General features: G+C 30.8%; 1 protein-coding gene across 1 annotated transcript; it reads left to right on the top strand.

The window, feature by feature from the left end:
- Window positions 1-1,167: 1,167 nt before the first annotated feature.
- LOTGIDRAFT_206050 (hypothetical protein) lies at window positions 1,168-9,075 on the top strand (the record flags this gene model as incomplete). The annotated part of the gene is made up of 13 exons (XM_009048093.1): window positions 1,168-1,205; window positions 1,371-1,374; window positions 3,502-3,663; window positions 4,235-4,389; window positions 4,585-4,730; window positions 5,298-5,422; window positions 6,351-6,444; window positions 7,002-7,107; window positions 7,376-7,595; window positions 7,861-7,987; window positions 8,382-8,517; window positions 8,736-8,961; window positions 9,049-9,075. The coding sequence occupies 13 exons, from the start codon at window positions 1,168-1,170 to the stop codon at window positions 9,073-9,075; spliced, it is 1,566 nt and encodes a 521-aa protein (XP_009046341.1).
- Between the last annotated feature and the right edge of the window lie 4,241 nt (window positions 9,076-13,316).

Consider the following 13,316-nt stretch of genomic DNA (forward strand, 5'->3'; position numbering starts at 1 on the left):
TTTAATAGTTCAAATTAAAATTGTATTTTTGCACTAAAATAGAGTTTTCATTTTTATCTTTTAAAAAAAAAAAAATTCTGGTGCCAGTAAAGCTTCATTCCATTTCTTTAAAAAGAAGAAAAAAATCAAGATCATTCCATGGTATACACTTGTTATTAGTGTTGGGTATCGCCAATCATGCCACGATATGTATTGCTATATCAGGGTCGTGATACAATACGTATCGCGATATGGGGGGATGGGATAAAAATTACCATTTTATTTTCAAGGTTTATATTAATTTTGTAGCTATGTATCTGTGATATTTGGTGATGTTGTTGATTGTTTAACCTCTACCGTCTTGTAAAATGTTTCTATTAGTTTCAATCAAATGGACAAAAAAAAATATTTGTGATTCCATTCCCACTCTTTTATGAAAAAAAATATCAATATACAACCTTGTGATAAGATATACTTAGCGTGACTTGTCGTATCGAGATATATCCCCTACTGATGCAAGCACTATAAACCTATTATACATATATTGTGATTGAATGATGGCATTATCAAAATGTCAGTACAATTACAAGGGGTCAGGAATATTTGAAGTGAAATAGGAGACAATGTTCATTGTGTGTATTAAATACACGTTAGCTTTAAAGTAATTATTTCATGGTAGCTTTAAGATCATACCAGATCATACAGAGAATGTTCTGAATGAGGATTGGTTAGTATTCCAACTTGCATCCAATCGCATCACAGTTTTCATGATATAACAGGAAATGGACAAATGTCGCGTTCGAACACACTATGCAACATTTTTCTCTTTGACATGAAATGTTCTCCAAATTAATTTACTTGTTATGATATAGATTTGTAGCTTTGATTAATTTCATGATTACAACATATTCATTTTATATCTGTCGAAAAAGTCGAATTTGAAAAGGTGACATACCATGATCAACTGTCACATATTCAACACATCGAACGCACCGATATTCGAGAAAATTTTGTTATTTTGGGAGTTGGCTTTCAGGCCTACATAATTTTTTTTTACTCACCTGAAAGGTGTTATTCATTGAGATTTGGAAAGGATTTCTAAAATGAGCTCAATGACAAGAAAGAGTATGAAGAATGGAGTAAAGGAGAATGGTCTACATAATTCAAATGGTTTATCAAATGGGAAAAATGGCCGAAACGGAAAACAGGACGTTCGGAGTTGTGAGGTGAGTTATGTTATTATCGTTACTAGCGCTAGGCCTACTCTACACTGTTCGATCGTAATGTTTTCAGAATCGCATTTTTCAATCGTTTTTGTATGAATTGAAATGGCCCATTTACTCCAAAATTTTACCCTGTACTGTAAATCTTAGATTGTTTTTTAGTTTTAGTACCGTAATGAAAATTCTAGCGAGTTATTTGGAAATATTGGAACAGGATTTTACAAGCGAATTTTCTATCCGAAATAATGTGGGTCAATTTCATGGAAATTTCTGGAAGGGAAGTGATTGTTGAAGTGTGTATAAATACAAGAATTTCAATTCTAGATTATGCAATTAGTCTTAATATGTCTGCAAGCTTTAGAAATATGAAGTTAGGAGTAGGCCTAGATTCATTTTACACATTACCCTCTGGGTAATTTTTTAATCAAATCAAAAGCCATGGATATGGTTGGCCATTTTGGGGGGTTGATTTGGGTCTTGAATATCACATCCTGTTGAAAACTACCTGTGTTGAATATATATGTAAATAGTCTTCAGAAGTATGAGAATTGCACGAAAATGGCATAATTCCTTCAGATATACTTTAAACTAGAAATGCCACTTTATTTTAATATACCGTACTATAGTCATAGATACCCAATATGTCTTTTCTAGGCTATACAGCAAACTATCAAGAAAAGACAAGTTGTAATTTTTACTTTCAAACATGGTTAATTCTATGCACACATGGATTGAAGGCTCAAATTTCTATAGTGATATGTACAGTTGCTTTGTTAGCGTCCTGAATCTGGGGTACAAATAGAGGGCAGACTGACTCAATGTCCAGGCTAAATTAAAAATGCGGCAACTCTGTGGAGGTGTAATAATCGCAAGCCTCTTATGGGCGTCTGAGAGGCAAACCATATTTGTAGACATCCCTACTTGAGGTTTCATCACTATTGCTGCCTTGCCAAAAAGTTCCTGTTTCTGAGGCTCAAGTACAAGACGGCAAACATGTCTTTTATTTTTAAATTACAAAATATGTTAATCATCAGTACCGGTAGGCTTAAACATTGTTGTTTGAAAGAAAGTCAGAAAGACATGCTCTCTTTACCTTAATTTGTTATTGTGGTTTACTAAAGCCCAACCCAGACGAGGAACATTTCTGTCGACGAACAAAAACATCAAACAAATATATTTGTTTTCCGTTATCCGCAGACGACAAACATAATTCCGCAGACGATGAACGTTTAGCCTGAACAATACGCCAGTGCAACGGAAAATCAAAATGGTGACGTCCAGAAGAAAATGTAAAATTGCGTTATTGAAAAATATCTCCCTTTATTGGGAGTCTAAAGATTTTAAGTTTATATCAATGTTGGCACAGAATACACTACAGTCACACGAGGTCGGGCGAAAGGAGGTAAATTTACCGGTTGTTTCCAGGGCTTGTGTTATTTCTTGCATCGCAGCGTACTTCTTGTTCTTATCTGAATAGTCGGGCGAAGAAATCATAAACAAACAGGCAGATTGCGACCACATATCTACTAAAATCTGCTCCTTCTCCACAGTCCAAAATTTTGTGTTGGTGGATTACTGGACGTCGCCATTTTGAGTGTCATGTCATCTGGCAACGATCGCTGATTGGTCTTTGGTTGCTGAATGTTCGGCGCTGATGTTCGTCGTTAACGCAGACAAAGAATTGTTCGGGAGGAGAACAATTTTAAAAAATCAAACATTTTTGTTCATGTTTCTGTAATCTGCAGACGGTGAAAAAAATGATCGAAACAAAATTTTTGCGATTGTTTGCTTAAAATGTTCCTCGTCTGCGTTGGGCTTTAAAAACCAAATTCTATTATGGGTACCGGTAGTGTAAAATTATAGTTCTAGTTACTCAACCTTAGGAGATGATAATTCCAGCTTGCATCTATTTTGTTTTAAATATTGGTTCAATGTTTTAGTTATATGTTGTGATCTATTTCATTACATTATGAAAGAACAGCTATTGGTCCAGATCTATATTCAATGATGAATCATAGCCAAGTTCCATAGATTCTTAAAACTATTTTCAATCATATTGAATATCACAATCTGCCATTTTTTATACTTTTAATTTGAGAATGGCCACTTCACAGTAGGGTCTAACAACAGGAGTCTTGAACATTCGTCAAAATGACCTTTTAGCTGGTGTTGGGTGTTATAGAAGATAATCTCCTATAGAAGTACTGGCCAAATTATTGGTACATAACTTAACTGCTTTTAAGACAAAGCAGTTCTTTCCAAACAAAATAATAACTTTTATTTTCTATTATTTTTGTAGGGAAATTGGAAAGATTCATTTTATGAATCATTTGAAGAAACACCATTATTAACAGCTATATTGACTGTCATGTGTTATGGTATATTAGTTTTAGTGGGCCATATCAGAGAATATTTTAGATTTTTAGAGAAAAATAGAGGTCACACCGAACCTAAGATTAAGGTATGTTATTTATCACCAATGAATTTTGTATTTGATTTTGGTACGTTATGTTTGAGAATCGCACTCTCTTTGATTTTTTAACAATTTGTAGAATGATTATTTGGTATATATTGGTACTGAAGTACAAACAAAAAATACAAGCCAACCTTGAAATGTTTTAACAGGTCAAGACCTAAAAAGACTAAGAATTCGTTTTGTGATAATAATAAAAGTGCTACCGTAAGATTTAGATTACAGGAACGAAAATAGGAAATATAATCATTTGGTAGGCAGCTGACCAACCCATATTAGGATTTAGACATCCAAAGAATATATAGCAGCACATTTCTCCCAATTTTGACATTGCATTCTAATAATTTTTACAGTACGTTAGGTTCGGTACATCACAAGAAAAAGGGGGACCTTCAATTTTTTTGCAGGCCATGAATGACTGTGTTTTGGTATGGTATGGCATTTTAATTCGTCATATTTTATTTTAAAAAACTTCTTTTATGTAGTCAAACTTTATGATAAGTAATTGTTGAGATTGTATTTAAGGAATATAAACTGATTTTCAACTTGTATTTTATAGGGGTTTGTACCATTGTTACAAAGTTGGGAGAGTTTTTATACTAGAAATGTTTATAGAAGAATAAGAGATTGTTGGAATAGACCAGTTGGTAGTTCAGCTGGAGCTTACATTGATGTTATAGAATGTCATTCAGATGATTACAATTGGAGTTTAGAGTAAGATATTTTTAATTATCTCCTTTACCTTAGTTAGTTTTTTTCAAATATTGAAATATTACTTTGAGCTAAAAAAAGAAGGTTAATTACTTATAGCTTACAAATACGCTTTCAGATCATATTAGTATTGGTTCTTAAGGATTTGATACAGTATAACTTGTTGTACCTATGCTTAGATCTTTTTATTTTCTACAGACTGACTAGTAAACAGTACCATGTAATGAATTTTGGCTCCTATAATTATCTTGGTTTCTCAGAGAGAGATGGACCCTGTGCAAAAGCAGCCATTCAAAGTTTGAGTGATAATTCCATTGCAGTTAGTAACAGTCGTCAAGAGTTAGGTATGATATATCATAATTTTTATGTGACAATTTATATTAGAGTGACACATATACCAATAACATTGTATATTGTCCATACTTGTCATGCATGAAATTTTACTTTGTTAATGTAAACATGGCGAATCTAAGCAACAAGTAATATTGTTCTGTTAATTAGCATAAAATATACACCAACAAAAAATCATTGTTTTTTTAAGATCATTTATCTATTTCTATATAGGGATATGTAACGTATTGTAGCAGTTATATGATATACATATTGTACATGATAACCAATACCCAGCATTAAATTGCTCATAAGTAATTTATGAAAACCTGTTCTGTTACACTTGTAAAAAAATATTTGCATGGACTCTCCCATTAAAGTAAAGTGCTCGAATGATACTCATTTTGCATTGTCAAAAATTAAATTCAATTTCCTTATCAACAATTTGTCCAATGCATGCACAACATATAAATGACAATGAGCAGGAAATAATAATGGGTTCAATGAGATATTGAGATATTTTCAACTGCAACTCTTCTTTTTACACAAATATAATAAATTGTAATAAATTCTATTTTAAGGATATACACATATCCACAGGGAACTAGAAACTAAAATAGCAGATTTTCTGGGTGTAGAGGATGCTGTGACGTTCCCAATGGGTTTTGCTACAAATTCAATGAATATGCCTTGTTTAGTTGGGAAGGTAATTATTGTCATTCTTATTCGTAAAAAGAATTGTTTATATTTAGGAATTATTTTGTTATTATTCTATGTTGGTTGTGTGTTTATATTTTTTAAATTCTAGGGTTGTTTTTTATTTATTGTTTATATTTTATGGTTGATTATTATTATTGTGTGTTTATATGTTTATATTCTAGGGCTGTTTATTATTGAGTTTTTATCTTCTAGGGTTGTTTATTATTGAGTTTTTGTATTGTTCATATTGTAGGATTGTTTATTATTGAGTTTTTATATTGTTTTTATTTTAGGGATGTTTATTATTGCATGTTTTTATTGTTTATATTCCTAGGGATGTTTATTATTGAGTGTTTATATTCTAGGGTTGTTTATTACTGAGTGTTTGTATTGTTTATATTCTAGGGATTATTATATTTTTTTATTCTAATGATGTTTATTATTTAGTGTTTATATTCTAAGGTTGTTTATTATTTATTGTTTATATTATTAATTGTTTATATTATTGAGTGTTTATATTATAGAGATCTTTATATTCTAGGGATGTTAATTATTGAGTGTTTATATTTTTTATATTCTAAGGATGTTTATTATTGAGTGTTTATATTATACAGATGTTTATATTCTAGGGGTGTTTATTATTGAGTGTTAATATCCTAGGGATGTTTTTTATTGAGTGTTTATATTGTTTATATTCTAGGGTTGTTTATTATTGCGTGTTTATATTATAAAGATGTTTATATTCTAGGGATGCTTGTTATTGAGTGTTTATATTCTAGGGTTGTTTATTATTGAGTGTTTATATTCTAGGGATGGTTGTTTTTGAGTGTTTATAGTGTTTATATGCTATGGTTGTTTATTGTTGAGTGTTTATATTATAGAGATGTTCATATTCTAAGGATATTTATTATTGAGTGTTTATATTTATATTCTAGGGTTGTTTATTATTGAGTGATGAATTAAATCATGCATCTTTAGTGCTAGGATCAAGATTAACTGGTGCCACAATCAGAGTATTTAAACATAACAGTAAGTAATGAAAGTACCGAAATCAAGAGCCAAGATAGTAATATGGACACATGTTTGTGGTAGTTTATCTATCAATAAATGGTCTTTCAATATCTAAGCATTTGAAGTCAAAGCCATGCTTTTTACACACCCACATCTCTCCATGTGGACGTATATTGTCCGTCCGTCGGTACATCGGTCCATCCGTCCGTCAACATTTGCATGTAAACGCTCTAAAAACTAGATTTTTTGATGGAATCAAATGAAATTCGGTATGTGTATACATATTCATAAAACGAAGATCAAGTTCGAATTTGAGCTATTTTCGACCGTTAGAAGCAGAGTTATTGCCCTTGCCCCATAATCTTGAATATGCTATTACTCTCTTAGTTTTCAACCGATTTTGATGAAACTTAAATGGATGTTTGGTTTTTACCATCCGAATGCAGTGAAGGGCGTATATGGCTGTGATCCACTATCTTTCTAGATGATAATAATGTATAAGATAACAGATAGTCACAGTAACCTATCTCTTGTATCTGTTTTCTAATGTAATGTAGCATGTTATTTGTTTTTAGATATGACTGATTTAGAAAAGAAGTTAAAATCTGCCATTACTGAAGGACAGCCACGAACGCATAGACCATGGAAGAAAATACTGATAGTTGTTGAAGGGGTTTATAGGTAAAGCAGTTATTCAGAATAAGCGAAGTAAATGAGGAACGAAAATTTATATCATGAGTCTTTCAAATTAGAATTTACCAATACAGTAAAGTAGACTTGGTGTTATCTGTCTATTGAATACATACACTACTACTACGAAACTACATCAATAGAAATACAGGTTCAAGAAGATAAGTTATCTTAATATAAAATAGTTATAGAAACGACCAATTTTGGGTTGTAGGTTTAAATATTTGTAAATTTAATATTGACTATTTCTCTTTTTCAGTATGGAAGGATCTGTTGTACGTCTGCCTGAAATTCTAGAATTGAAAAAGAAATATAAGGCCTATGTCTATTTAGATGAAGCTCACAGTATTGGAGCTTTAGGTCCTCATGGTCGAGGTGTAACAGATTATTTTGGTATCAATCCTAAAGAAATTGATATCATGATGGGAACCTTTACTAAAAGTTTTGGTGCAGCTGGAGGGTATTTAGGTGGAAGTAAGGTAAGGTGTACAGAAGTAACTAATAGTTACTAAACTCGGAACAGTAGTGATATCTGTTCCATTCCTGATTTCAAGTAGAATAGTAGAACCTTATAGATAGTTGGAAAGCTGAGTTGTATTTTTTAAATACATTATTTGAGTACATACACATACGCATAAGTAGAAAAAGTTTGTAGATGAAGATTCTACCTTTTTATTTCTCAAATTATCTATCACCGAAGTGAGGTTATCTGTCCTGTATTTATTTATATGAACATATTTTCAGGAATTAATTCGTCATTTCCGAGTAAATTCACACAGTTCAATTTATGCTGCTACTGTTCCGCCTCCGGTAGCTCGTCAGATTATATCAGTTATTGATATTATAATGGGTAAAGATGGTACTGAAGAAGGTAAGATATTGGTATATCTAATGGTTGGGCTTCTTTTATGAATTAATATCCTCCTGTACAGTTTTGTTATATAGACATGACAAACAAAGCATATTGAAAGCACTAAAATTTGATATTTTCCGCTTTTTGTAGGTCGATTTTTTAGAATTATTTTTAGGTATAATTTACGACGTTTTTGACAATGAAAACTTTTCTGAACAAAAGCAGAATGTCCCTTTAACAACCAGTTAAAAATGTTGAGATCTTAATTTGAATGCTCAAGACTCTCTTTATACATGTAATCACATGCTGATTGCTGAATTTTTGTAACTACTGAGTTTATTATTTGTCAAAGTTTTGATCAAGTTGTATTCTGTACAATATTTCTTATAAATTTTGCTTCATATCCACTTAGGAATGAAACGTATCCATCAACTAGCATGGAATACCCAGTATATGAGAAGAAAGTTACAAGAAATGGGTTTTATTGTTTATGGTAATAAAGATTCACCGGTTGTGCCTTTTATTGTATTCTATCCAACAAAACTTGCGTAAGTACTTAGTTATTAGCTGCATTTATGTCCATACAGCATTCTGTCTGACCTAATGTTAAAATAAAAAAAAAAGAAGCTACGAGTTGTACCGCCTTTCAGTCAAATTCTTAAAGTGAAACGTAGACAAACATATTGATTGACGGTGATTTTCATTAATCTTATAGGATAAATCTTAAAATTCAACTAAGTTGTAATATTTATCTTGTTTATTTCAGGGCAATATCAAGAAAGGCATTAGAAATGGGACTAGGTGTGGTAGTGGTTGGTTTCCCTGCTACACCGGTTATTGAAGGTCGTGTAAGATTATGTATGTCAGCTTCACATACAAGAGAAATGTTAGATAGAACACTAGGCATTTTAAATCAACTTGGTGATGAGTTAAATTTGAAATATTCTAGAAAATCTTTACCTGTCTTTAAAGAAGACAATTCATTATTAAATGTAAGTGATATTTTTCTTTGATTTGTTTGAAGTTTTAAAGAATCATTTCTTTTCATACTGATTTTTTGTATGTTACATATTAGAGAGTTAAAGATGACTTCAGGTCAACCCTGACCACTAGACCACTGACTAAAATCAGAATTTTTTTTACTTTGAAGATTCAATCTCACAGCAACTAACAGCGACTAAGCTATTGTATTTCCACCTGTTTAGATGAAATTCCATTTCTTGAAGTATTTTTCAGAAATACACCCCAGTTTGTGTACATTAAAACTAATGCAACAATTAATTAAGATGACAGTTGATGGTTCTCTTAGACCTCTTTTTTACTGGAACGATACCAAAATTATATTTTCATGAAGTGAAGATACACATCTCATTAAAAACAACTTTTCTAATTTCAGCCATCCAAGGAGAAAGTTACTTGTTGATACTATGATGATATCCTATCAGCTATTTAGTGTTTAAAATCAATCTGGCAGCATCTGATTCTCTACTACTCTGTTCTTAAACTTACATTTCTCTATTTCCTATTTATTTTTATACTTTTCTACAGAACAAATTTATAACAAGTTATAGCCCCCCTTACTGGCTAATATTTTGATGATAAACCGGTACTCAGAATTTAATTATCACAGGGCTTGTTTTCAAGACATATCATAACTTTTATAGGTTATTGTAAACATACAATGCTAATGTTAATGTTACTTCTGTTCAAGGATAATGATGGTGTATAAGTTTAGAAAACCTGGGAAAAAGAAAGAGCCATAGAATTTCTCAAGCTACATTGGTGTTTATCATGGCCTTTGTGTTTTTCTCTTTAAAAATAAGTTTGAGATATTGTATTTCAGACATAGACAAAGATATATTATCTACGGGTAGGTTGAGAGACTATATGTAAAGGAATAACCGTATAACAGTTGTGCTGCATGTGCACGTCTAATACATTAATAGTTAATTTTGAATATGCAGACAGTCATTGTTATTTACCCAATTCATGTTAGCTTTTACAGTCAGGAGGCGGCTCGATTGGTGAGCTCTACATGTTCAGGATATATGGTATTATCAGAACCTTCAATAAAACAAGTTGGAACAGAGTTTAGAAAGCATTCCACGTGTGTCAAAAAATATTTTATGCCAACAGAATGGCAGAGAAGGAAATAGATAGAAAAATTTTGAATGTTACATATCGGCTTTCATACTGGTCGATTGAACCTGTTCAGAACTCTTCAATCGAGCACCAGCAGGGTGAATGATTTTAAACAAGGTTGCACATCTTTGACCTAGAAATAGGAATTGTAGGTTAAAAATGTCTTGACAACAGGCCCCTAGTTTCAATATAACAAAAAGTTATCCATATTATAAATCCACTCTCATTCTCTTTTAAGAAACAATCTTTGTTTTTTTTACATACTGTGAATATTGTACTGCAACCATATTTTCATAATGCTTTTACTCCTTCTCGAGATAAATATTGTACATAAAAAGTAGGTATGTTTGATGAATGAATCATATAATGCTTCTTAGTTCAATCTAATATTATAGATCAGGCCCTTCCTAACTTGCCTAGCTTATATGCTCAACTTCAGAGCTGTAGAAAATCTTTCACCACTACTATATCCTTGATCAGCCAGTTAAGTTTATTTAGGACTTCGGCTTTTTTTTACAGTGAAAAATATAGGTTTTTTTATGATTTGAAGCAACATTTCAGATTCAAAAGCCCTGGGCCCAATATGACTAACGATGTTAGTGCTAGGATGTCCTAAAAACAGTGTTCAAACTTAGACCTTAGGATGTCCTAGCACTAAGATCATTTTGAGAATACTGGGCCAGTAGTCGACAGATATTGTTTGGAACATAAAATATATAAATTTAGTGCCTTGTTATAGTTCAGTTATAAGTTTGTCACAATTATTTCATACGAATCTCTTCATCTACAAGAAAATATGGATGTATATATTGATCCCACCTTCTAAGCCAGTCTGTCATCAAAATTTTAATATGTTACATAGAATCTAAAGTTATCTTTCAATATGAGCTTTACATTTGTTAATTATTGATCTTGATTTAGAGTAATTACGTCAAAGTATTTTTATTAACCCAATGAAAATTTCATCCATTTGATTGAGATCATTTGGTATGAGTTGCAAAATTAATGAATTTATCATGAAAACATTTTTCTTTGTCGTGTACATCATGTTGGTGTATGATAGCCTGATAAGCAATCCTTTTCTAAGATCCTGACAAACAATCCTTTTCTTAGATTCTGGCAAGTAATCCTTTTCTAAGATTCTGGCAAACAATCCTTTTTCTAAAAGTCCTGGCAAACAATCATTTTCTAAAGATCCTGGCAAGCAATCCTTTTCTAAGATCTTGGCAAACAATCCTTATTTCAAAGTCCTGACAAACAATCCTTTTCTACAAGTCCTGACAAGCAATCCTTTTTTAAAAGTCCTGGCAAACAATACTTATTTAGAATACTTCTTTTTCTATTAGAACTGTTTATTTGGTTTTAAAACCAAAAATTTACATTTCATCTATCCCTGAGGTTGACCGATTTCTGTAGAGCTAGTTAATTTTCTAAATCATTTAAAGCATATAAAACAGATGTTGATGTGCATCTGTATCTAGTATTTAACATATTGGTGCACATCCAAATATGGGAATTTCAAACATAAATATGTTTTTATGGAAATAGACTGCTTGTTTTAACCTTGGAGAAATGACCAAGTTTTAACTGGTAGGTTACAAATATCTTTGCTGTAATATAACTTTTACAGTATGTCTTATAATATTGTTATTTCAAATCTGTTCAAACGTTTATACTTTTCATTAAATTTCATGTTGTAATACTTAATACAAATTTTTGTCTTTCTACATAAATTTCAACCTAAGATTTATAAATATTTATTGCTTATATTTTACAGCTGTTGTCAAAATTAGAGTTTTTCATGTTTATAATTATTGCTCAATACTGTACAAATGTTCATAATGTGTCATAATAAGTCATAATAAGTATATTTATTTTCATACATTGTCAGATATTGGTTGAAATACCTGATGACCGTTGTTTATTCATGGTGCCTTTATTGGTGAAAATAGAAATATATTTCTTTAATATTTCCATAACCTGCTAAATTTTATATCACAGGACAAATAGATCCGTTATTTATTCAAGCTATTCCTATATTTATATTCTTATATATGAAAACATAACCCCCAATCACTTTTCAAAATATCACTTACTATATTTGTTTCCTATATTTTTGTTTATTTAATCATATAAAGATACATAGTGAGTTTATCTAAAATTATAATTATAACAAGATTGCATTGTCCAATAACTTTTAGTTATTTTGCTTGATTTCCAGAATTCCTGTTTGTGAATATGAAAATATAATCTACAAATTCATCCAAGAGTAAAAGTTCTAATGATGTCACAATGTGAAATTTATGTGTGTATTGAATTGTTCAAGGTTGCTTCAGCCAAAATATAAAATATTGGTGCAAGGTGGTGGTGTAATACTTATGTATGTACACAGTTCATATTTATATGCTTAGTGTATTGTATCCTGTTAAAGTTGTATTTTTAAATATCTACGCAATAAATATGAATTATTACAGTTGAAAATATCAATGATATAATATGCATGTATAATTGTTGTGTTTTCATTATTTTATATTTGTTACAGTTTATTTTAAATATTTTTCAAAAAGACCACTCAGATGTCCACTCTCTATGTGAAGAGAATATTATAGACCACAAGACTGAAGGGAATTATCTCAATTCTTTAAATGACATTCAGATGATATTTTATCTCTGAATTGAATTGTCTAGTGGGATATTATATTGGATATAGGTTAATAAATTCATATCAAATTTTAAAATATCTCTTTAGTTTTTCTATTTGGAGTCTCTTATCTAATGATAATGCCTGCCTTCAAATTTTATTTCTCTCTGATAAGCAACATATCTAGCAAAAACTAACACTTACAAAAAATAGGACCATTATCATTCCACCACTGTGCTTTTAGATGTCTTTAAGCGAATTAGTTTTAGACATATGTAGGGTTAGATTTAGTGTCAAAAAATGTTAGTTTAATTCTAAATGGAGGCTATTCTGAAATGTGCTATAAAAAACCTGATTAATTAAATAACAGGCAAGAATCTTTATCAACTTTTAAATCAAATATTAAGACAACCACTTATAGGTTTAAAATATTCTGAACATATTTTTGAGATACTTTTGAGATGTTTTCAGTAATTACTCCATGATAAAAAAAGAAAGATTATATTTCAAATAATTTGTCACAATTACACTGATTATATGAAGATTTTTATTTGAATTTCCAAC

This window comes from Lottia gigantea, assembly GCF_000327385.1.
Source record: "Lottia gigantea unplaced genomic scaffold LOTGIsca_12, whole genome shotgun sequence".
Lineage (NCBI taxonomy): Eukaryota > Metazoa > Mollusca > Gastropoda > Lottiidae > Lottia > Lottia gigantea.